This window comes from Mastigoproctus giganteus, chromosome 9 (genome assembly GCF_048544385.1).
Source record: "Mastigoproctus giganteus isolate SK-2022 chromosome 9, ASM4854438v1, whole genome shotgun sequence".
Taxonomy (NCBI): Eukaryota; Metazoa; Arthropoda; class Arachnida; order Uropygi; family Thelyphonidae; genus Mastigoproctus; species Mastigoproctus giganteus.
In genome coordinates this window covers 193,392,743-193,419,820 of record NC_143583.1, presented here as the reverse complement: position 1 = coordinate 193,419,820, position 27,078 = coordinate 193,392,743, and the positions used below count along the sequence as shown (strand labels likewise).

General features: G+C 35.0%; 1 protein-coding gene across 1 annotated transcript in view; it reads right to left on the bottom strand.

Annotated features, from left to right (window-relative positions):
* The window catches only part of LOC150080987 (small ribosomal subunit protein eS7-like), a 66,467-nt gene that overhangs the window by 13,513 nt on the left and 25,876 nt on the right, over positions 1–27,078 (bottom strand). The window contains exons 4-5 of the mRNA XM_090381087.1: positions 10,818–10,999; positions 672–822 (exon numbers count right to left, since the gene is read on the bottom strand). Of these exons, the coding sequence (XP_090237213.1) occupies positions 672–822; positions 10,818–10,999 (333 nt within the window). The remainder of the gene's footprint in view (positions 1–671; positions 823–10,817; positions 11,000–27,078) is intronic.

The following is a 27,078-nucleotide window of genomic DNA, read 5'->3' as shown; positions in this document are numbered from 1 at the left end:
AGGTGTTGGCTGCTCCCTGGTAGCAAATTGGACTAGAGTTTCTGCACCATCACAGAGAACAAAGGTGGAGGTGGGTTATTGCCTTGCAGCCACCATGATACACGCACACGCACACACATAAGTGACTAATTTTACAGCTGAAAGCTTGAAGTACTGTTGATTATCTATTAAGATTCTTAGCAAAGCTTATTATCGTAGTACTCACCTCTAGATCTGTATTGGTTAGGGTTAAATTTACATAAAAGAAAGTAAAGAGAGTAAAAGTAAAAACTTTTACTCTCTTTACTTTCCTTTATGTAAATTTAACCCTAACCAATACGGATCTAGAGGTGAGTACTAAGATAATAAGCTTTGCTAAGAACTTATATTAAGTGAAATGTGATCCTCTATAACCACTCAACTACTAGGTATACCCTCTAATATCCAGAAAATTTTAAAAATCAGGCATTTCCAAGAGTACTGAATTTTAAAGAGTTTACTGTGTTATTATTATTTTTTGGATAGTGCAGCAAAAACGTGTGATTTCTGTGCAATACACAGCTAATACTAATCTGATAAGGATTCCCTTAACAATTTCAGATGAAAACAGCTCATACCTTGATTTCTTTAAGGAGAAACTGCATCAGAATGTTTAAAATATTATAAAAGTTAAAATTTTACACAATACACACCTTATGTTCAATGTTTGTCTGCTGGTTCTTATCCAGGTGAACTTTAGTTATGCGTGACCCACCTAATCTGATACGGATTCTCTTGCCAACAATTTCAGCTGGAAACACTAGATCTTCAAGAATTGCATCGTGAACAGCTGTTAAAGTTCGGCTGAAATTTAATATATAATTCTCCATAAAATTTCTTGCTATTAAAGCATACATCTCTTATATTCTTATGCTCTCTATCCATCCAAGTTACCAAGAATAATGGGCCATTAACATATATTAATAATTTACACACACACACACACACACACACACACACACACACACACACACACACACACACACACACACACACACACACAATAAATAATATAGCAGCACTTTAATGTTATATTACATGATTTTACTTATTACAACTGTTTATTTTAAACTCTGTCTGTATTTCTAAACAATATATTTTGAAAATGAATTTAATAGTGAAAACCAGTAAAATAAAGGCTTATTGTATATTTGTATTTTCCAAATGACAATTCTGTTCACTTTCTATTTATTTTTCACTCATTTACTAATAGGTTTCTATAAATAAATAGTGTGCCTAAGAGGCCTAAATATGCTATGAACACTGGGGGTGAGGGAGGGGAGAAGAGAAGTGAGGCAATGATCATAGATAAGTCTGTGAAGCATCCTATCAAAGCTGCATTAGAGTCAGGCCAACAACCCTGGACACCCTTATCACACATGCACATACACACAACTTAAAATTCAATATATTCATGCATTTTTATAAAAATCACTTTGGCAAATGCAAAATAATTCCTATAAACCATTTCCCTGAACCACTTATCCATAAATAACAATGGTTACAATCAAAAATTACTAGTTTCACCACATAGCAGCAAATTCTCATACAACTTTGACATAAGCAAATATTAATGAAAAACACAAACTATTCATAAAATTTTTATGTGGTTTAATGATGTAAGTGAAATGAATAATACAATGGCATATGAACAACACAAAATAAACATATGCACTGATGAAAATCAGATCTGCATTTCGTGGCCAGATTGCCTCAATACCATGCATAGATAAACTATAGAAATACTAGAAATGTATCATGAATAATGATCAATAATTATATACAATGAACTAGTTCGATTAACTTTTTTGGGGTGGAAGAAATCACTGCTGTAGTCTAATATCATTAGCATAGGCACATGATGCAAGAAAGCAAACTTATATAGCATCAGCCAAAAAAAAAAAAAAAAAAAAACCCTTATTTCACCCATCCACTCGCTCCAAATGTTTGTCAAGTTCTGCCTTGAATCTGTTTTTATGCCATCAACTCCTACAACGACAGATGGAAGTTTGTTCCAGCATTCAACCGCTGGCTAAAGGCAAACTTCCACACATCTATCCTACGTCTGTCTTTCCTCAATTTGAATTTATGCCCTCTCAGGTGATTATTCTGAGCAAGAGGAAGAATCCCATCAGCATTGAGCATGCTCAAACCATTCAAGGCTTTATACACCTCTATCAGATCACCTCGCCGGTGCCTAGTCTCCAGACACTGTAATTTGCAAAACTTAAGCCTTTCTTCGTAACAGCAACCCTTTGTTCCATTCACTAATCTTGTTACCCCTCTCTGTACTCGTTCCAGCAGCTCTACATCCTTCTTGAATTGAGGCCTCCAGACCTGTATACAGTACTCAAGGTGTGGCCTGACCATTGCCTTATACAAGGGAATAATCACCTCCTTATCCCTGCTAGAAAAATTCCTGTTTATCATTGACAAGACACCATGAGCTACTCTTGCAGCCCGTCTACACTGCTCAGAGAATTTCATACCTGCACAATTACCACCAGGTCCTTTTCATTCTCTACCACTGTCAGTGTGACACCACAGAGTTGATACGTTACTCTGGGATTACTGCTTCCCATATGTAGTACTTTACATTTGTCAATGTTAAACTTCATTTGCCACCTCTCAGCCCATCTGCTCAACTTTTCCAGATCCTGTTGCAGCATTGTACTGTCATTAGTGTCATTAACAACCCTGCCAACCTTCGTATCGTCTGCAAACTTCGACATTAAGCCTGATATACCATCATCAATATCATTTATAAATACAGAAAACAACAATAGATCCAACACTGAACCCTGAGGAACTCCACTAATAACATTAGTCCATGAAGAGCAGTGTCCATTGATTACCACTCTGTCTTCTCCCACTCAACCATCCCTTTATTCATAGCAGCAATTTGCCTCCAATGCCACACTGCTCCAATTTGTGCAGAAGTCTTCCATGTGCAACAGTGTCAAAGGCTTTTCTAAGATCCAAATATATGATATCAAAGTTATTCTTTGCATCCAGTTCCTTTGTGACTACATCATAGTATCCAATCAAATTAGTCAGACAAGACTTCCCCTTAACAAACCCATGCTGGGTCCAAGCTATAACATCAATTCAAATCTGAGCAGAAAAACATTTCAGAAAAATAACTATCAAAGAAATAACACATATTTTACTTCATTACTTGACATCCTAGCAATGACTAACCACTGTATTAAATATTGCCATTATTTGCTGATAAGTAATCATCTTTCTGATTTAGTCTGCTTATGTAATCAACTTAGAAATGGATGATTTAACAACCGCTGGTCTAACAAATTTATTCAACACATTGTGGAGTAATGAACTCAGTAAATTTATATGAGGCATATCCAAATGAGGCTACATTCGGATTTCCAAACACTGTCATAAATACTTAGAAGGAAAAAGCAAAATACTTTATTCAAGTCAAACAAGAAGAACATGAACAGCCTTACTACATGTGAGAATAACTTACCTAGTTATCAGCCTGCATGCATGGACTACATAGTATTGCCTGCACCAGAAGTTCTTTGGCTCGAGAAGTTCATAATTTGTCTTTTTCAGTTCTGAACAAACATCAGTGCCATCACTCACTAGTGATTAATTAAAGTGCTCGTATGGTTTTTCATACCACTTCTATTCTCTTCCTGAAATACTTGTTAGAAGTTACTACCGTTCTACAAAGTGATGTCTGAGGGATGAGTGGTGCCATCTAATGTTGCTCACACATAACTATCACCCACTATTGGATGCAAAAAGCTCCACAGTTGGATGAATATTATAAGTAGAAATTTTGAACATACTGCATCGAATGTGGTGCAGGTTAAAGTAACTCGTGTTTAGGCCTTAGGCAGAGTGGGCAATTCAAAAGGTCAGAGACAGTCGTAAGAAAGATAGTGGAGCAAATAGCTACCACAGGGAAGCGCAAGGTCATCTAATTCAACCAACTGGAAGTGGTCCTATGCAGCTGCAATAGTGACTGCACAAGAAGTAAGAAAGAAAGAACCAAAGCATGAACTGGAGCAGCAAAATGAATACGTTCATCATGCGAGCATACTATAAAGCATGCTAAGTCAGAGAACAACATGACAATGCATAGAATGAAACCACTCAATGCGACTGGAATGATTCCCAATGTTACGTTTGTGCAGTGTGTGTGCTGCATTGTTTCCCTGTTTCTGGTCACTTTGCCACAAGGAAGCAATCACCTGGAAAGCCTACCCGCTGCCAGTCTACATCACAAGGAGGTGGGCCACAACTAAGCACAAAATGTGGTGGACCTCAGGTACTCAAATCATTGTTCTGCCCTCAAGGGCAGAATTCAACACCTACTGGAGGTAATGTAATATTAGTAGGTATCAGCAACACTTACCGGTATTTGCACTGTGTGTGTGTGTGTGTGTGTGTGTGTGTGTGTGTGTGTGTGTGTGTGTGTGTGTGTGTGTGTGTTGTTGTTGTTGTTGGCGCATCGGCTTCTGTGGCCATATTGCACCTCCCAAGTTTTTTTGCATTTTCTACTGTGATCCAAGCCTGAGATGAGATTCAAACTCGCAACCTTTGGGTTGCAAGCATGTATGTGTGTGTGTGTGTGTGTGTGTGTGTGTGTGTTGAGGTGTTGTTTATGGACCATAACCACCTTTGCCACTAGGAGGGCAATCACCTGGAAAGCCTGCCCAGTGCCAGTCTACATCACAAGGAGATGCGGCACAACTAAGTGCAAAACATGGTGGACCTCAGGCAATAAAATTGTCTGCCCTAAAGGATGAAATTTATTTTATTTTACAACAGAAAAAATAAAAAATAAAATAAAATAAAAATAAATAAACAATAATAATAAAATAAATAAACAATAATTAGGACGGCTTTATTTATAGGAAGTCAAAAACCACTACTCACATCACATAAGTGACTTTTGATGAGGAAAAGTGGAAAAAGCAAAATTTTGAAAGGCAATAAAATTAGCCTAGTTTAAAAGAAAGATGGACTCATGATTTTGTAAGATTATGCCGGTGATAGAAAAAAGGGTTTGACAAAAATCATCATAAATAGAACATGTAAATAGAATAAACAGAATGTGGCAAAGTCTCAACCTCACCACAAAAATAAAGACTGGAATCAGAAAGATTAAATTGGGACAATTTCGCATTTTCCATGCCCTGAAAGAAGGAAACACGAATACAGATTTGGCAAAAACCATTTCAACATACATTTTTTAATGGCAAAATTAAAATTGCTGATAAAAGATTTAGTGACTTGACCCTTAGGGAAGTCAATCCAATGTGGTGTCACCTTGACATAAGAATATTGAAGACTTAATTTTTTTTTCTCTTTTCAGATCATTAGATTGATCAATCTGAATGCCATCAAAGGCAAGAGAAATAATCTTTTTAATGAAATAGCAAAATCCTCAAAAAACTAAGAATAGGTCAACAGACATGGAACCAGACAACACTTGTAAGGCAGGAGTTGACAGTTCTAGAAGTTTTTGATATTATTGTTGTATTATTGTAATACTCCACATTTAAAGGTCCTATAAGTTTGTGACTGGAGAGATCTTCCACAGGATTATCATCTAAAAAGTGACAAAAATAAAGATTGGAATCAGAAAGATTAAATAGGGACAATTTCGCATTTTCCATGCCCCAAAAGAAGGAAACACAAATACAGATTTGGCAAAAACCATTTCAACGTACTTTTACTGACAAAATTAAAATTACTGATAAAAGATTTAGTGACTTGACCCTTAGGGGAGTCAATCCAACATTGCTGTCACCTTGACATAAGAATATTGAAGACCCTAATTTTTTTTCTCTTTTCGGACCATTAGATCGATCAATCTGAATGCCATCAAAGGCAAGAGGGATATTCTTTTTAATGAAATAGCAAAATCCTAAAAAAAACTAAGAATAAGTCAAGAGGCATGGAACCAGACAATACTTGTAAGGTAGGAGTCAAGACAGTTCTAGAAGTTTTTGATATTACTGTTGTATTATTGTAATAATCCACATTTAAGCAACATACTGCTGGCGAAATTGTTCAACACTGGTCAGGGACCAAGCACTTATGAACCAATTTATGTAAATTAGTTAAATTTTGGTTCCACCAGGGAGTAGTAATGTTTATTTTAACTTTCTTTTTAATGGCTTTAGTAGCTGCCAAAATTATTGCATTTTGGAAGGAATTGTTACAATCAGGAAGATCGGAAGATTTAACATGTCAGAAGTCGGCAAAATAAGTGTGACAAGGTTGAGAAAAAATTTTCCCAAGAAACTTTTTTTTAGTAGAAATATCAGATAATTTTATTTAAAGCTGTTGGAAACTGGAAGAAGGAATATTAAGGGGAAAGACTAAAGCACAATGATCAGACGTCGAGTCTGTAAAGACATTCCAAAAACCTACAAAATGAGTCATGTTAAAGGAAGCCAAAGGGACACCAATGCTTGAGCTGCCAAGGGAATTTGAAAAAGGTATCAGGTTCATTCAAAATAACAAAATTGTGATGAAGGACAAAATCATCCAAAAGTTGTCCTCGTGTATCAACAGACAAACTAAACCAAGAGTACCATGGGTTCAAAGGTAGCAAGCACATGGAGCAAAATAGATGGAAAAAATATATGTAAAGCCAAAAGTGCAACATAAATACAGTAATATAAATACAGGTTATAAATTGGGTGCATAAACTAGAAATTACAGCTATATCTAATGAAATGTTAAAAATCATTATGGCCGATCTCAGATGATCGTAATTGGCCTGTATAACTCTGTCTAAAGAAGAAAAGACTTTCTTTTCCTTTAATATAATATGGTTCTTAAATGAGTGTAACATCAATTGACTGTTCAAAAGCAGTGTCTAATTTCAATCACTGACAGTTCTGGTTTTATGAACATTTATTTATCTGTAATATTTTAAGAGATCCATGAGTAGATTGGGAATTACTGTGAGGAACTGTGAAGCAGGAGATAGTGAAGAAGAGGATAAATTGAAATTATTAATTATTGATTCTAGAACATGTCAGTTCTAGTGCTTTTAGGTATTCAGGGCAATGCACATCTCTGATGGAATGATGAAGCTCCTTTCTTCGATGTTTACAGCTAATTAAACATGGAGGCTCGGTTTTATTTTGGTTGTCTGCAAACACCAGTATTGTTTGGGCACAGTGACACAAGATGGAGAGTTGTGTGTGCAAAACTGCTTAGTATAACTTAGCATACTGACCATAACCCAACTGCTTAGCATACTGACCATAACCCAAGCGCTGAAAACATCTTGTTACAATGGTAAAGAGTCAATGAAGGTGCAAGCTTCAGCCCAAGAAATGCGTGGAGAAAGGCTTATTACTCAATGCACTGTTTGAATAGATTTACTTTTAGTATTAAATCTAAAAAAAATTTCTTCTTTAACTTCTTCAAATGCAAATCCAAAGGCTGAAAATTTTTTATTAGATAACTCCTCCATAATTTCTTATTTTGAAAAGACTTAACCAAAATCTGACAATAGAGGCAGAAATCAATAAAGGTACAACATTTCAACAAAGCAATTCAAAATTTGTGCAACCCGAAGTGAAAAACCAAATTTCACTCGTTTTGGTACCATACACACTTCTTACTCTTACAAGACTACAACAGTGACAATATCACATAGCACCATATGCAGAACACTAGAGCTGAATTTAGAGAAAAATATCCCAATTCACCAGTAACACACAAATCAACAATTTCATGATTAGTTAACCAGTTTCCATATTATTTAGATGAGAGGGACAGCCTATTACTACAAGTGTTCAATTCCCTCTTTTAATACCCTTGCTACTCCAGTTTTCAAGACTACTACCATAACAGGAGTATTTTTACTTTCAACACTAAGTACGAGATAGTTTTCTCAAGAAATCCCATACGCTTTTAGGTTGGTCAAAAAATGCCCAATACCTTGTAGGGTGCTTCCAAAATGGACACTGAGAGCAAGCAGCTTTTAACTCTTTTGTTCTCGCTCTCTCTCTCTCTTTGTTTGTTAGAAAAGGTTGCGTAATGGCATACAGCTTGGAATCATTTTGATTACTGTCACCTGTAAAAATCAAAAACGGCCCATTTTGAAAGCCATTACATCACTACTACTACTTTCCCTCTCTGTCCAATTTTATTAGCAACGCCTTCTGTTTTTATTTTTTCACAAACTACATTTCTAAAGTACACACTATAATCAGCACAGCTCTGAGGAAAATTTATGACAAACTATATGAATAAGCAGCTAAGGTAAAGAAAGCCAATACGAGACCCACAGCAAACTTTTGGAAACTTACTAGACAAACTGGTTTCCCGCTACCGCAGTTTCTCCCTGCATTCTTGGTAAACAGATGGTGCGTGTTATCAGTAGTAGTAGTAGTAGTGGCATGTGATGCAAGAAAGCAAATGTATGAGCTTATGCAGCATCAGCCAAAAAAAAAAAAAAAAAAAAAATCACACCATTCCCTCCAAATGCCTCTCCAGTTCCTCCTTAAATTTATTCAACCTATCAACTTCCACAACGACAGATGGAAGTTTGTTCCATCAATTAACCACCCGCTGGCTAAAGGCAAATTTCCGCACATCTATTCTACATCTGTCTTTTCTTAATTTGAATTTATGCCCCCTTAGGTTCGTAATCTGAACAAGTGGAAGGATCCCATCAGAATTCAGCGTGCTGAACCCATGAAAGTCGATAACAATGTATTGATTAGTTTTTTCTCATTATTAAAAGCAGATTATCGGAGTTGATGAGTGTTTTCATGGCTGAAATTTACTTACGGGTACACCCTCCAGACTGCCTCAGTTTGAGGGTGTTTACCCCATCCCCCACCTTCAGCTGTTTTAAAACAGGAAAACTTCTAATGACACTGCTAATAACATGCACCATCTATAGTAGTCATTTTCCAATTTTAAAACAGTGGGAAATGGGAATAGACACCTTAAGAATGAGGCAGTCTGGAGGGTGTACCTGTACGTAAATTTCAGCCATGACGGCATTACATTCATGAACTCCAATAATCTGCTTTTAATAATGAGAAAAAACTAATCAATACATCGTTATCAACTTCTACTGCCACACCTGATAAAATGCACCATCTGTTTACCAGTTTGTCCAGTACATTTCCCGAAGTTTGCTGTGGTTCTCGTGTTGGCTTTCTTTACCTTTGCTGAATAAGAAATCAGCATGCATAACACTATGCATGTTTAGTTGTCTCTAAATGTCTGATGATATCATATTTCCCAACATCTGAAACTGAAAAATTACATCTAAATAAAATTCCATTTTGTCGGAAATTTTCAAAAATTTCTAAATAAATTTGTTTTTCTCTCTATGCTATCTTCTATTGCATAATTGCAGAAATATCACCTTACTGAAGGGTTGTGAACTGTTTCTTAAATTAAACAGTATTTTATTCCAGTGAGGGTGTCTGACAATTGTAAACGTCGGATAATATCATATTTTCCAATGCCTGAAACTGAAAAATCACTTCTAAATAAATTACACAAAGCAAACATTGTTACATTTTCCAGATTTCATAATACTGGATGCAGAAAATGTTGCTAAAGAAACACTGCATCATATTTCTTGGTCATCTTAGACAGACATTTTCATATAAAATTTAGCTTTGCCCCATATATATATAAAGAAAATGCAGTTTAACATTATATTTCTACAATTTTGTTTTGCACTTTCCACCTATTTGATGCAAGATATACTAGAACAGCTGAAGACCAATTGTTAATTAGAAATGAACAACAAAATATCGTGCACAAATTCACAGAATGTTTCAAAAACCAATTTTAATAGTGAAGCTACACTTTTTTGTGCGAAAAAGAAAGAAAATCAATAAAGATGATAAGTTGAAGAATGGTTAAAAAAAAACATAACTTCCAAGATAAATGCAGAGGCAGCTATGCTGAATAAAACTATCTTCTGGATTTGTAACAGAAAAAGTGTACAAACATGCTAATGCCAATATATGAAACAAAAGGCATATTAAAGCAGTTTATTTATCCCTTATTCATTCCTGCTGAGCGTTTCATGCTTATCAGCGTAAACCATAGCAGCTACTCTCCAGTAAACTTAGAATTTATCCCCCACCCCTTTCAAGTTGTCCAAAGATAAGATTCCATAGTGAATCCAGAAATATCACCATTTACACATGTTTAATGTTTATCACTGTTTGGTGACTAGGTGCAAGACTTTGCAACTAGACACCAAACATTTAAAATGTGTAACGTACCTGCCCCAACATATACAAATATGAGTTTTTTCACTTCAAAGCCCTAGCAACATCCCACTTTCCTTTTTATTATTTTCCAAATTCTATTCCATTCTTTATTAGACAAAACTAAAAACATTATCAAATTCTACATTCCTGTGAGGAACAATGCAGATAGACAAAATTTCAAGTATTCCATCATGCTTAAATTCTATCTGCTCCATGAACATTGGTTAACCTAGCCCATTTTGTCTCAATACTATCTGTTGCATAATTGCTGAAATATCACCCTACTAAAGGGTTATGAGGGTGTCTGACACCTGATATATCTGGGAAAAACAGTACTCACAAAAAATAAATTAATCTTCAGCAAGCAGCACATTACCAATATATTTTTTATTAATATTAATATTTGTATTAATATTCGCTGGAGCAAGGAACAATTAAAATACTGAGGAATAATTTGTAGTAGCATTTGTTAATCTTTGCAGATATATTCCAAAATCTTAACATTTAAGTACATCATAATATGTAAATTAAGAGTTAGGAAAAATTTACCTTCTAGGTCTCTTCTGTTTATTCTTAACTTTCATTTTTCGTGTTGGTTTCCTTAGCATCGTTCTTTTTGCAATAAAAACAACATGTTTTCCACTAAATTTCTTTTCCAGTTCTCTAACTAGTCTGGTCTGAATTTTGTGATATGCTTGTAGCTGGGGTACAGGAACAAAGATGATAATAGCCTGTAAAAAAAAAAAAAAAATTACAAAGCTAATCTGAAAGTTCCAGTCACAAGAAGAAAAATCTGAAGTGTATACTCCAGAACTGAATCACTGATGAATACAGATGCATATTTAAAAAAAAAAAAAATTACAAGATTTTTATACTTCAGTCACATGTAGTTGTGAAAATACGAGTGTTTGCTTTGCCTGTCAGCATTAAATTCATATAACTTCCAACATCCCAAAACAGTCACTGTCAATCAATTCCATGCTATGAGGCGCCTCCGTAGCCAGGTGGGAAGTAGCAGCAGTGCGTAGCACGAGCGTCTTGATTAGACCGGGGTTCGAGCCCATCACCACCAAATAGGGAGCATGCGGAAAGGTCAGGGAATGACCACCGCACCGGAGCAATATGGCCTTAGTTGCTAATGCTCCTAAAAAAAAAAAAAAAAACACCAAAAAACCAAATCCATGCTATGACATTTGATGATCCAACAATAATTAAAATAATTAAACTCTGTAAAAATAAAAATCTTTAAATTTCTTTACATTTTTATCTATATGTTAAATTATTTATAAATTATATACTATCAGTAGCACACTAAAGGAACACAAATCAAAAACGTGCAAGAGAGAGAATAAATTACTTGGCCATTCTCCAAGCTGCAAATGCCCAAAAATTAAATATATTCTCTAAAAATTAAAACAAAAGTTGGAAATCTGTCGGTTTTTGCTACATTTTGGATGCCACCACCACGAGGTTAATAATGGCTACTACAAATGCATCACCCAACAATGTGACTCAGACTGAAATGGCCATAGGCAAATCCCAAGTTCATTACTTATATAGCCTATAGTATGTATTCCAAGGTAAGTCTAGTAGATAATTCTAGCTCAACTGAATTCCTTTCTTTGTTCCTGATGTAAGAAGCATACCAATTTCAAATTAAAACTTAGTGCATTAATAGATGAATTCCATCATTTGAAAGAAACACAACTGCCTAGGGACCAATAAAACTTGGGGCTTGTTAGGGACTCATGTGTCTGCGTATTGCTCTGGTTAAAGACAATTTAGTTTCATTGGGATATACTTACTCCATTTTCGGGGAAATAGACTGATGGAAATGGATTATTTATTCATTTTATTATAATTTAACTTTCGTCAACGTTTAATATAATTTAATAGTAATGGGTCGATATGCTAATTTAGCAACGCTTGTGTCACCATCTATTTTCCTTTTTTCTTCTATATAAGCTGATTCAGCTTACAGTATGTCAGTGGTGTGGCTCTGCTCTAGAGTGCTGTCTGTTCTATAGTTTATTTTTCGCTGCATAAGGACCACCGCCGTGCAAATCCTCTGCATTGGTGGATCGATCGGAGGAGGGAGGGTGAATTGGTACTTCAATCTTTTCACCATGGCGACGATTTGTATAGCGATTGAAATGCAGCGATTCCATGACCATTATTGGCCTCGTGGTCCTCTGTCGATATGGGGCATAATGGTCAGTCTATTTTATTTTAATTTATTTTGATTTTGTTATCGTTTGGTAGTTCCTTTAACCCTCTTTTGGTGATATTTCACGTCTTTCGGAACTGGTACCTCTCGGGGGGGGGGGGGGGGTACCACTAAATTTATATGTAATTGGCATTATCCTAAAATTTGTACAGTTTTTGTTAATTGGATTTAAAACTTGAAATTATATAAGGGTTTCCTGGCTACTATTTATGTCTATTCTTTCTTTTCGTTCATTTGTTTATTTGGGTTATTTTTATGTTAATTTTCGCTCTACAGTTTTTGCCATACTACTGGCTTATATTTTATTTTATTTAATTTAAAATACATAGATTATATACAGATAATATACACATTCGTACGATATACAGATAATATACTGTACACATGCGTATGATATACAGATAATGTACTGTACACAATTGTACGATATATACAGATAATATACTGTACACATGCATATGATATACAGATAATGTACTGTACACAATTGTACGATATATACAGATAATATACTGTACACATGCATATGATATACAGATAATATACTGTACACATGTGTATGATATACAGATAATATACTGTACACATTCATATGATATACAGATAATATACTGTACACATTCGTATGATATACAGGTAATATATATTTTCATATGATACACAGATAATATACATTCATATGATATATATGAAATATAAATCAGAAATATAAATTGTGGCACAAGGAATCACAGGACAAGAACATGGTACAATGAGCCATATGACATCATTAACTACCAGGTCAATTACACTAATGCCTTATATATGCAGTCTAACTGTTACACAGAATTCATGTCAATAGTCTATAAGCCTTCTACTGCTCTTTCCCCAAATTCAAACAGCACTAATCTTCTCTGGAATAATTTCTTGGAAAATTTTTAAAAAGTCTGAAAATCTTCCTCAGTCTTAATTAATTGAGCTTCATTGCAATCAGTCAGGTGAGCAAGATTGGGACTAGCAAATAAAAATTAATTTCTGAGATCCAAGTACTCAGGACAATAATATAAAACATGACACTGTCTCCAGAGCCGTGCAGTGACACTGCGACATTTCTGAAACACACAGCTGATTCAGCTTTACTAAAAATGAGCCATAACGTTAATAAAAACACAGTTTGTAGATTATGCACAAACCATTTTTCTGGTAGAACATCAACAACAGAGGGAAAGAACCTGTGAGTTATTTCACTTTTATTTGAGTTAGCCCATCTATGATTCCAAATAGTCATTAAGATATCTAGATTCGCTTGGCCCATTCTTAGGATCATTAGCCAAATCCAACTCAAGATCATGAATAATAAAAGGAGTTCCATGCCAAATGATGAAAGTCATTACTTTGTAAATCAGAAAGAGGTCAACTGGCATTTTCCTTGTGAAAATCTGTAGCGCATCAGTGGAGAGAGTTCTACAAACTAGAGCCATCTTCAGGAGCATCATCCTCTGAGTGAAATACAGTTTTCTTATACAGCAGGCCCCGTTATAACGCGGTTCACTTTACGCTGATTCGCTATAACGCTGTTCTTATATTATAACCCATATCTGACTATAACGCTGTCTCAGATCATTATAACGCCCTTTCACAGATTGCATTTTTCGCATATTTAAAGAAATCATTTCGTTTGATGGAGTCAATAGCTTGAAAATGAATAGTAAAACAGCATTAAAACGTTTCCCACGCTCGGTGAAATTTTCTCGCACGCTAATTTAATTGCAGTACAGTGACTTGTTACATAGTTCCGAGATAAACATTTTAAAAAATGATCAAGTATATTGCTTGTAATACTGCGTTATATGCATTTATCAGAAGTCTAGTCATCACTCAGTACAGTATTAGACATTGTGCAAAACGGACAGTTTACTTGAACATTGTATCATAATTATTCCAACCAATGCAGTTACATTTTAGAAGAGTTAATAAAGGCCGATAAGAATGAAAAAGCAACGTCTGAGCGCAGTACGAAGACTATAATTGTAAGAAAAAGACTGAATTTGAAAATTAAATTAGACGTTTTGAAGCGAATCGATTCCGGTCAACGACAAGCGAATGTGTGCCATAATTTAGGACTTGCAAGTTTAACTGTAAGAACAATTATAAAAAAATAAAGAATTAATTTTAGCAGCGTGAAAGATAGCTGTTCCACTGCAAGCAACTAGGGCTAGGCTGGCTATTAGGATTGAAATGGAAAGACTTTAATTTTATTGAAGATAATATCCAATGCAGAATTCAGTTAAGTTAAATATTATAAAAAAAAAAAAAAAAGAGAGAGAGAGATTAGCCAATATGATTATCTGAAGAAAACTCACCTAAAAAAAAAAAATATGGAACCATTTAAAACTGGTAAGGGCTGGTTGAATAGATTTAAAATCCAGGGAGAAGTGGCAAGTGCAGATCAAGGAGTCGAAACTTGCAAAAAAGAAGTTAAAGTTATTGAAGAGGGGTATTATGTGTTATACTTCTCAACAAATTTTTAACATAGATGAAGCAGGACTTTTGTGGAAATGAATGTCTAAAAGAAGTTTCATATTGAAAGAAGAAAAAACATGCCAGGTTTCAAAGCGGCGAAGGATTGGTTCACTTTATTGTTGGGTGGTAATGCTGTGGGGAATTTAAAATTAATACCCATTTTAGTTTATTTAGAAGTTCAACCCAAAATCTACACATTTTTCAAGATTGAATTCATCAATTAAATTAAATCAATCAAAATCAATTTAGATCAATTAAATTCATGATTTTAATTGGAATTTTTAGTTTAATTTTGATACGCTATAACAGCGTTATAGCGTATCAAAATAGTTAGCACATAATTATATACATATGTAATGCAGAATATTTTATTTATACAAATATTTGAATATTAAATATTTTGACCGACATTTGTGCATCTTTTCACTACCATTTATTATTGATTAGGAAATATCCTATGGCACCGACCGCAACTGACAAATACATATGTTACCTTATGGGAATGCGGAGCTCACTTAGCACGGATTCACTTAGCGCTCTGTTTTTCCGGAACGAATTATCAGCGTTAAGCGGGGGTCACCTGTATATATTTTTTAAGATTAACACAGTCTATCCAAGCTGAGATACCATAAGAAACAACAGGAAGGAAAACACAGTCATGAAGAAGAGATAGTGCCCAACCTCTAATACCCCATTACTTCCTAGTAATTCTAGTAAAGTATCATATTAACAAATTTTGCAACCTTTTCAGATATAAAATTGATATGAGTGTCAAATCTAAGACCTCTGTCAATAAAGACTCCAAGATTAACATTCTTAACGGACTTTAAACTTTCACAACCAATCAGCACATGAGGTTCTCTACAAACAGATAGGTTCCCCTTTGGCAATAATATTTTTGTTTTTGACATGAATATTATTAATTTATGGAAGTTACACCAAGCATTCAGATCTTTTATTTCATTAGATCGCTGTTCAGTTTGTAGCCGTGAAGAGCCTTCAACAAAGATTACTGAGTCATCCCCATATGCAATCATATGAACGTGACTATTCCTTTTGTAACCAATCCTCTAATATCAATTTCCACATTAGTGACTTAACCGTAAAAGATCTTTCCTTAAAATAAGCCACTATGACGCTAAAAAGCTGATGGGAGTTCAAGTACAGGGAACATAGAAGGGTCATGCTTCTTATCAAAAGCAGCCTGAGTGGGACAAAATCCCAGATCCAAAACTACACAAGCTGGCATAGAATCTATATGGTAAAGCAGGATACAAAGTTAAGTAATAGGGTACAAATGTAAAAATGAAAGTGGGGGAGAACAGAAGCAAGCAAGTGTGAATATCCTATTACTAGTAATTTTAATTTGCCTCTTATTGACTAAAGCAAGTGGTAGGGAAACTCACCATGACACAATTTTTAAGTAAATTCAATTATTATTTTTATCAACGCAGAAAATACCAGGAGTAAGAATATTTTCAACCTGATCATTAAACACAAATCAGATGATATAATAGTACTCATAGTAAGGAACCATTAGCAGGAAGTAATCAGCTCTAAGTAAAAGGAATGGGCAATTTCAGAACTGTTTAAGATGGTACATGGCCTCTATGAACTAGGCAGATAGCAGAGGGAGGGTGAATATTGTTTTACAGAATACCTTTAAAAAAGATGGCATGACAATATAAAGTAATGAAATGCAATAGGCCATCAATATCTATTCCCCAATCATTAATTTCTCATACATCAACTATTTAACATCATTATCCTCTTATCTGTTGTTCTCTTATCCATCTTCATATTGCCACCTCTTTCAGCCATAAAACATTGAGTTTGTTGCAACAAAAAAAAAAGCAGAAAATGAGTAGAAAACTGACCTTAAAACTTCTCTGTGGAATTGTTCCTGTAAGACAGATGCTGCTGAGCAATTAGAAGTTAGACATGATGCATGATGTGGAGTAATGGAAAAAAACAATCAATTTCTTGAGAGAAATTGATTTTTCAGTTTTTATCATATAAGTAATTAAGTATGCAGGTTAGCAACCATAATAATAATAAAAAGGTTGGTCTTCCATGAATCAATTTTTTCAAGGCCCAATTGGAATTCTCTCCTGGTTAAGCCATATCTGGAATACTGTACTGCAGAAATAGTTTTTAAAACTGCATTTTTGTAAGGAAGTAGATCTGCTGAAAAGAGTACAGAGATAAAGATAAAAAATATTCTTACCAAGAAAGACTGGGGTACTCTAAATTGCAACAACTAGAAACTGGGCATCTGCATAGCAACCTAACCGAAATGTTGATGAAATCTTTACTTTTTCTTAGACCACACACCAAGGAGACGAGTTTTAATTGAAAACAGATAGTTAAGAATAGATGTATGGAAATTCTCTTTCAGCCAGAGAGTAACAGGAGCGCTATGGCTTGGAAGAGAGCAGTTCTACAAATAATGGCTTTATAAAATATACTACTTGTTCAATGTTTATAGATTCATCTGGAACAGGATATGATACAGTCAAGTGTGTGTGTGTGTGTGTGTGTGTGTGTGTGTGTGTGTGTGTGTGTGTGTGTGTGTGTGTGTGTGTGTGTGTGTGTGTGTGTGTGTGTGTGTGTGTGTGTTCAGTGCAAAGAGTGCAAGGAAATTAAGCACAAACCCAGCATTATGATGGTTTATAAGAGCCTAAAGAACAAGGTTGGTGCCTTTGAAGGAATTAAAATGGTGGACCCTTCAAACACTCAGTTGCCCACCACAGTGCCTGAGTTTATTTATACTCATGCATCAGACAACACAAAGATAGTGACAATCCCAATGGCAGAAAGTACTGGTCCCACAGGAGGTAACTATGTCAGGGAAATACATTATGCAAAAAAACATAGATGGAACAAGATTGGGGTATATCTGCCAGGAGCAAAAGTTAATGATGTTGTAGAGCAGTTATCATCTCTGAAGGGTACAAAAAATGATACTGTAAATGTTCGAAATACAGTAATGACATTAAGAATAGATCTGGGGATTTACTAGACAGGTATAGGCAAAATGTCAGATGTTAGGATTAAATTTTAAAGTGACAATTCTGCATAGACAAACAGGGAGTACATTATGACGGCCTTGTCAATTAATTCAGCTGTGCAGAGACTGTGCAAAGCTCATGAGGTAAAATTTTCTCAGAATGGTCTGTACTTGTTAACAGGGGTGTTTTTACAGTGATGGAATACACTTAAATAGAAGGGGTTCAAGAACATTTGCTGATGCTAATGTGACAGTATTTGGTGGGTTGGAAAACTTCTAGCTTCGGGAAGGGAGGATACACAAACTAATAGTTGTTTTACAGCAGCAGATAAATCAATTTTACCTCTGTAGGGCAAAGGTAAAATTGATTCTTGTGCTGCTTCTATCAAGTCACAAAGCAGCCCTAGGAAAGCAAGGTATGGGTCATTACAAGATCAACCTGCAGCCCTCATAGGATGTGTTCGGGTTACCAGAAGCAAAACCAGATGCATATATAATTGCTTGTACACTAATGCTAGGAGCACAAATATTTCCCCAACCAGGAGTTATCCAACCAAGAATTTTGAGGAAAAACAGTTTTATATTTATATAAAAAATAAATAAACTTACAATCTGTACTTTTTTCCCCTTTTCATTTTAACATGTACATGGTTCAATCCATCTCTGAACCACTTTCAGGTTAAACAAAAGAACTCAATTATTGTTCCTACCTCCCATATATCATTACAGCTGGTCTAGTTGCCAATGCAGAGGGAGGGAGAAATATATACAGCAAATATTTACTCCTGAGGGTATCTGTTTATGACCTACTTTGGTGGAAAACTTCCCAGTACCGCATATACAGAATTGCACATTAACACACTGTAGCCTCTCTAAGGATTTTTTTTTCCCCCAGACATATTTTACGCTAGTTTTTGTAATACTTTAAAGGTTACTGTGTTTGTCATTAATTAATATTTATTATACTCGTTATTGTACCCACTAAAATTTCAATTAATGCTGAAAGTTATTGCTTCAAAAGAGCAAGGAAAGTTATAACACTGCAACAAAAAAGAAGTGTTCAATAGACTTGCATGTGGAGAGCCTGTGGTATTGGCAGGGTGCCTATTATTAGCATCATCAAGAAAATAAGGCTGCTATAGAGAGGTGTTGCATATGAAAGATTCCAAGTCCAAAGTGTCTTGCATGCCACATGACCATAACTTAGAGAAAATGGAAAAGTTCCTAAATATATGAATAGAAGACAGCCTCTTAAAAAGATGCTCTTAAGTATTGTGCCAATATGAGAATGCCAAGTGTTTACAGAAGTACCAAAACTTCAAAGGAGAGTGCAAGTACAGGAAACTTTTAAACCCACCACCTTTTAAAAAACTTTAAAAGGGTGGTATAGTCTGCACAACATAAAATTAATGAGAATCTGCCTCAGCAGATAATTACACGCCACTGAAAAGTTTCCTGATAACATGAAAATAATGATTCAAGAGAAGAGTTATATAACAGATGAAAAGCATTTTAAGAAAACTAAACTATTTTGGAAGTGGATGCCTTCTAAATCTTTTATTTTAAAAAATGAGAAAATTACACCAAATTCAGAGTAGACAAGGACAGATTGGCTCTTCTCTCTCCTTCTGCAGCAAAGCTTCTGGAAACTTCTTCACAAAACCTAGGTTAGTTGACCTACCTGTGTGTAGGTCAACTAACCTAATATGCTAAAGGGGAAAATCAAGGATTATCTCACAATGTGCTAAAGGGGAAAATCAAGGATTATCTCAGTCTTTTAGAAGTCTAATTTCAAGGCATGGATTACTGCAGCTATATTCCATGAGAAAATAACTAATTAAAAATTAGTTATTTTCTCATGGAATATAGCTGCAGTATAGATTTAAGGTGCTAATCCTCTGACAATGCACCCAGTCATTCGGAGATGCTCAAATTCACTCATCCAAATACTGATATTGTTTTTTCTTCCTAACATGTCACTTATTCAGACCTTGGACCAAGATGATAATATCTTGGTCCAAGATGATAACAACAGTGAAGAGTTTTTACACTTGTCATGCATTTACGCTCATCTTGGATGTTGCAGCCAGAGACCCAACACCAACAGTGTCACAGTGCTAGAAAAACAATAACATTGAGGATTTTCATAATTATAAAAGATGCCAGTGATGAGATAGTCAATAAAACTGAATGCCTATTGGAGAAAAATTTGGAAGGAGTCAGTGAGAGTCTCAGGAGGAATTTCCCCAGTTGCTGCTAAGGTGCAGCACATTTCAGAAGTAGCAAAATGTTTGGAAGACAGTGGGATCACTGACATGCAGCATAAGTTGAGGAGCTCCTTTAATCTCACGTGGAGGAGTTAACAGAAGAGGTCCTTAAAGGTCTGATTCAGTCTTCTGGTAGTGATGAGGACAACGTTACAGAAAAACCACATATGACTCTCATTAACCTAAAGGAAATGCCGATGGCATTTACAGAAATTTATCCAGTTACAGTGTGTAGCTTAAACTTCAAACAAGGATGGGGAGAATTATTGAGCCCTATAAAGGAGGTAGGTGTAGAGAGATTTCAGAAGTAAAATGAGTCAACTATCCATTCTCAGTTTTCTTGAAGAAAACAAAACAAAAACAAAAACAAAAAAAAAAAAAAAAAACAGAAAACCAAGATTCTGCTGTACCAACTGAAGATGCAACTTAAGGTACTCAACTTCCTACCATGTATGGCATAGGTAGAGAGTTTTTACTTCATCACCTTGTTCTTATCATTTTTTCTTATTGCATTATAAATCTTATCATTGTTTTTATGCTGCAATAAACAAAAAATTAAATTTGCTATGTATGTCTTTATATATTTTATTAACATATTATTTTTTCCTCTAACCCCTTATTTTCAATAGGACCTTGGTCTCATCAACTACAGTTTTGCTGCTAAACACTGTACTTTTCAGGAACATATCAGTGTCCAAATGGCAGCAGGAAATTATATTATTTTTTATAATATATAATTTCCTAATATATAATATAATAAAACACCAGAAAATCAGGTCTATCTCCTATTTAAAAATAGGAGACAGACCAAATTTTCAAGTCATGTGCATAAGAGATTACGGCTAGATTACACTGTAATGATGGAGTTAAGAATCAAAAAAAAAGCAAGGCATACAAAGTATAAGGATTCAATAATATATGATTCTAATCGATTTCTTATTCTCTAAGCAGAAGATTAATTTTTAAGTTAGGTTAAGAATATTATATTGAAGGAAAGCTAACAAGTGACAAATTTTGAGGGACAGATCACAAGAAACTTTTGAATGGCCTTATATTTTGAAAGAGCAGCACATAACTGTATAATATCTCAATACAAATTACATCCTTTAGATCTGAAAGTTATTTTACTTGTCAAGAAATCGTTCTAAAAGGTAAGACCTCATATACAAATAATTTTAAGTGCATGACAATGCAAGTTTCAAACTAACAAGATTTCATTTCAATATCACACTGTAAACTTTATATCTGCCCTAAGCATCTCCTAATGCATACTGGGTAATGCTCAAATGCATCATTTTAATAGCAAACAAAGTTTGCAGTACAGCACTATTACTACACCATCTCACATTGTGAAACCTTTCACAATGAGTTTAGAATAAGTAATTCAGAAAAAAGTAATGCTTCCCAGAGAGAGAGAGAAGACTACTGTTACTTATTCTCAGTTTAGTGCCATTATCTAGACCAGGCCTAGCCAACCCATGGACTGCCACATTATTTTTTGCAGACCGCCAGATGATTTTTATACTACTGACTACATCAGTAGGAAATCATTCACTAGCTGCACTAGGCATGATAAATAACAAGAAACATAATACTAGACCAGCCGTAATTCCCCGAATTCCCACCACTCCTCTTTTTCAAACCACATTGCATCGTGGAAACGCCAGGGAGGAAAAACTCTGTCCCAAACAGTATTCATATCTTCTTGTGCCAGTCGAGCGAGCTACTCAATAGGTACAAGTGGAGAGAAGACTGGACGTCTCAAAAGGAATAAAACATTTTTTTAAGAGAAGTATTTCCAGCGGAAAAAGTTTAAATATGTAAGTAGTGCAGATGCACTTATTGTCATTAAATATATCTATAAAATATTAATTAATAGATTTATTTTTGACCTTTTAGAATGAATTAAAAAAAAAGAAAAGTTTCAGAAGAAAACAGACAGTTCAGCAACCAGTGGGAAGACTATTACTTCTTCATAGTACAGAACTCCAGATTAACATGTTTGATTTGAAGACAGACAGTTGCTGTATTTAAGGAATACAGTGTTAAAAGACATCATAAAACAAACCATGACAAGTATGTGAAATTCAATAAAGAATTGAAAAAACATAAGCTGGCTGCACTTAAATCTGAATTAAAGGCTCAGAAAACAATGTTTAGTTCATCATTACAACAATCAGCTAACATTGTCAAAGCAAGCTATTCTGTCGCACTGTTAATTGCAAATAAAATGAAGCCATTTTTGGATGGGGAATTGGTGAAAGAGTGTTTGGAATCCATTATAAAAGATGTTTTGCCTAATAAAAGTAAAATATTTTCAAGCATAAATCTGTCGCATCAAACAGTATGTCATCGCATTAATGATATTTCAGCTGAAATAGTGGTGACTTTGCAAGATCAGATTCAAGAATTCGAAGCTTATTCTTTAGAGTTCAACAAAAGTACAGATATTTCAGACACATTTCAACTTGCAGTATTCATTTGTGGAGTTAATGATTCTTTCCAGAAGAAATGCTAAACCTTTTAAGCTTGAAAAACACCGCTAAAGGTGAAGATGGTTTCCAAGTCATAAAAAAGTGTTTGCTCGACAACAGTTTGCAATTCAGAAGTGCTTTCCAGATTAACAACAGATGGAGCACTGGCTACAATAGGGAAAAATAAAGCAGCTGTAAAGTTGTTTATGAATGCGTTGGAGGCAAGAATCATCAAAACCAGTGATGTATTTGTCATACACTATTTAATACGTCAGCAAAATTTATGCACTCAAGTGTTGTCTATGAACCATGTCATGGATGTGGTTATAAAAACAGTAAATTACATTCGATCGCATGTGCTTCAACATCGCCAGTTCAAGGAATTCCTGAACAAATTATGTTCCAAATACAATGACACCGTGTATTTTACCAATGTAAGATGGCTGAGTTGCGGAAAATGTTTAAAATGATTTTTTAAGTTATGGGAAGGAATCAAAATTTTTATGAACAAGGAGAAAGTACAAATTCCTGAATTAAATGATGAAGAGTGGTTGTCGGACCTATGTTTTCTGGTAGATAAAACCGAAAAAATTAATCAACTAAACAAGAAGTTGCAGGGGCAAGATAATTTAATTACCAATGCTTGTAATCAGATCAAAGCATTCCAAATGAAATTATGTGTATTGTTGTTTGAGTGCCAATTTAGAAATAACAATACTCAACATTTTTCATTGTTAAACGACTTCGAAAATGGTCATCATAGGAATTTCTCAAAGTAAGCCAATGAAATTAAAAATCTTTCAGCAGCATTTGATCATTGGTTCTCAAAACTCACAAAATATGATAAAATGTTTAAGATATTTTGTTCTCCGTTTCATGTTGACATTTCCACTGTCCCAGAAATTCTGCTGATGGAAGTAATTAATTTACAGTGCTACAATGAATTCAAACACATTCATGCCACAAATTAAGATCTTTTGCACAAAAAATGGTGAGTGCCTTCGGATACACATACATTTGTGAAACTTTCTTTTCAAAAATGAAATTTATTAAAAGTAAATCCTTCGAGATTAAAATCTGGAAAATCAATTAAGACATGCAACTACCAATATTGAAGTAAATTTTAAAAAATTGAGTGATCACAAAGAAAAGCAAATATCTCGATGTAGATATATAATAAAAATTAATGAATAAAATAAATTTTTATGGCATTTGATTTTTTATTTTTAAAAGACTGTTTTATTTTATGTGTGGCCCACAGAAAATTGTAGTTCATCAAGATGGCCCATAGAACAATTTGGATTGGCCAGACCTGACCTAGACAGCACTGCTTTGGGAATTTTTGTCCCCCTTCAGCAGGCATGTAGGCACTGTGAGTTTAGGAGTAGATAACCTAGAAGCGAAATAGTTTCACAATATGAGAGATGCCAAAAGGGTGTATGAACCTAATATGAAGCATTTATGACCTTTTTGGGCCTCTGACTGTGAGAATTTACTAATACAAGTTGGGTATGATCAAAAAGGTAACATCTTAAAATGAAGTAAACTTATGAAAAGAGCAAATAAAGTTTGCAATATAGCACCATTTAGTATATTAAGTGATGCCATACTGCAATTAAGTTGCCTAGCCTTGCACTTTCACTGTTATTGACTATTGTTACTTATTCTCAGTTTAGTGCCACCATCCCAGCAGCACTCTTCTAGCTAGGCCAGGTAACTAACGAAAGATTTCACAATATGAGATGTTATACATGACACTGTATTGTATAACTTCAGCATAAAGGTGTTCAAAACAATCTTAAAAAAAAACAAAAAAAAACATCTAATTCATAAGTTTACATATTAAACTCATGAGGAGCAACACAGTAAGCCTCTGACTGCAGGAATTTACTAATATGCATTAGTAAATTCCTGCAAATCAGAGACCTGAAAAGTCCATAAACGCATCACATTAAATTCACACACCTATTGACATATCCCATATTGCAAAAATATTTCTCTTCTACACTCATACATTCACATGAGTTGGGAGTTTGTCTACTTTTACACTCATGGTGCCTACCTGCACATTGAAGAAGGAATAAAAATAGTGAGTGATTGCAGTAAACTGAGAATAAGAAATAATAATCTTCACTATCCAGGAAGTGTTACTTATTCAAAAGTGCAAGGTTAAGTGGCTTAAGGATTTCACAATATGACATGTCATAGCAATGACATGCCAGATGACATACAGCAAACTTCCATCCCTTTATCCATAGCAGCAATTTGCCTCCAATGCCATACTGCTCCAATTTGTGCAGCAGTATCAAAAGCCTACCTTCACTCAACCATCCCTTTATCCATAGCAGCAATCTGCCTCCAATGCCACACTGCTCCAGTTTGTGCAGCAGTCTTCCATGTGCAGCAGTATCAAAAGCCTGCCTACTGTATGTTAAAATGTCTCTGAACACTACCCTATATGTATTAGTAAACTTCCATAGTCAGAAGCCTAAAAGAGGCATAAATACATCACACTAGGCATTTTCTTAATAACAGTCATTTAGCTTACAATACACACAAACTTTGAATCAATCTGTGAGAAAATTGCATACTTTTCATATAAAATTAAACAACAATAAATTTTTAAAAAAGGTTTGGATACTATGATGTCACAAAGGAACTGGACGCAAAGAATAATTTTGATATCATATATTTGGATCTTAGAAAGGCTTTTGATACTGCTGCACAAATTGGAGCAGTGTGGCATTGGAGGCAAACTGCTGCTATGGATAAAGGGATGGTTGAGTGGGAGAAGACAGAGAGTGGTAATCAATAAACACTGCTCTTCATGGACTAATGTTATTAGTGGAGTTCCCCAGGGTTCAGTGTTGGGTCCATTGTTATTTTCTGTATTCATTAATGATATTGATGATGGTATATCAAGCTTAATGTCCAAGTTTCCAGACGAAACGAAGGTTGGCAGGGTTGTTAGTGACACTAATGACAGTACACTGCTGCAACAGGATCTATAAAAGTTGAGCAGATGGGCTGAGAGATGGCAAATGAAGTTTAACATTGACAAATGTAAAGTACTACATATGGGAAGCAGTAACCCCAGAGTAATGTATCAACTGTGTGGTACTACAATGACAGTAGTAGAGAGTGAAAAGGACCTGGGGGGTAATTGTGCAGGCAGATATGAAATCTTCTGAGCAGTGCACACGGTCTGCAAGAGTAGCTCGTGGTGTCTTGTCAATGATATACAAGAATTTTTCTAGCAGGGATGAGGAGGTGATTATCCCCTTGTATAAGGCAATGGTCAGGCCACACCTTTTAAGCTTGAAAAACACCGCTAAAGGTGAAGATGCTTTCCAAGTCATAAAAAGGTATTTGAGTACTGCAAACAGGTCTGGAGGCCTCATTTTAAGGAGGATGTAGAGCTGTTGGAATGAGTACAGAGAAGGGCTTAAGTTTTGCAAATTACAGTGTCTGGAGACTAGGCACCTGCGAGGTGATCTGATTAAGGTGCATAAAGCTTTGAATGGTTTGAGCATGCTCAATGCTGATGAGATTCTTCCTCTTGCTCAGAATAATTGCCTGAGAGGGCATAAATTCAAATTGAGGAAAGACAGCTGTATGATAGATTTGCAGGAGTTTGCCTTTAGCCAGCGGGTGATTGATTGCTGGAACAAACTTCCATCTGTCGTTGTAGAAGTTGATAGCTTAAATAGATTCAAAACAGGACTTGACAAACATTTGGGGCGAGTGGATGGGTGAAATAAGGGGTTTTTTTTTTTTTTTTTTTTTTTTGGCTGATGCTATATAAGCTTGCTTTCTTCCATCATTTGCCTTTGCTAATGCTAATGTTTTTCTGTATTTCTTAGTGCTTTTTTTTATAAATTTCAATATGCTGATTCTGGATATAGCTTTAGTTTTTATATAGCAGCAATGGTTTGCCCAGAAATGAAAGAAAAGTAAATATGTAATAATACTATCTGATTTATTAATAATGTTGACTTCTGCACAAAAACAAATAAAATAATGTTGACTTCTGCACAGATTGATCAAAAAAAAAAATTCCATAAAAATGTACGTAGGAATGCCTTTGCCTTTTGTACTCAGTGTGATCATCCTGAACCAAGAACTAGATATAGTCATTCATCACAGCTTCATCCCACCCTCCTTGGTACCTCTTCTGCATACTGTATTGTTGTGGTGAGTAGAATCTCTCTCCTCATATTCTTAACTAACACTATCCAGATTTGGTCTGAAAACATCTGGTTAAGTAATGAAACTTGAGAGACATTCTCGATCCCATTTTTATTTAATTTTTGCTCAATCTTACCAAGAA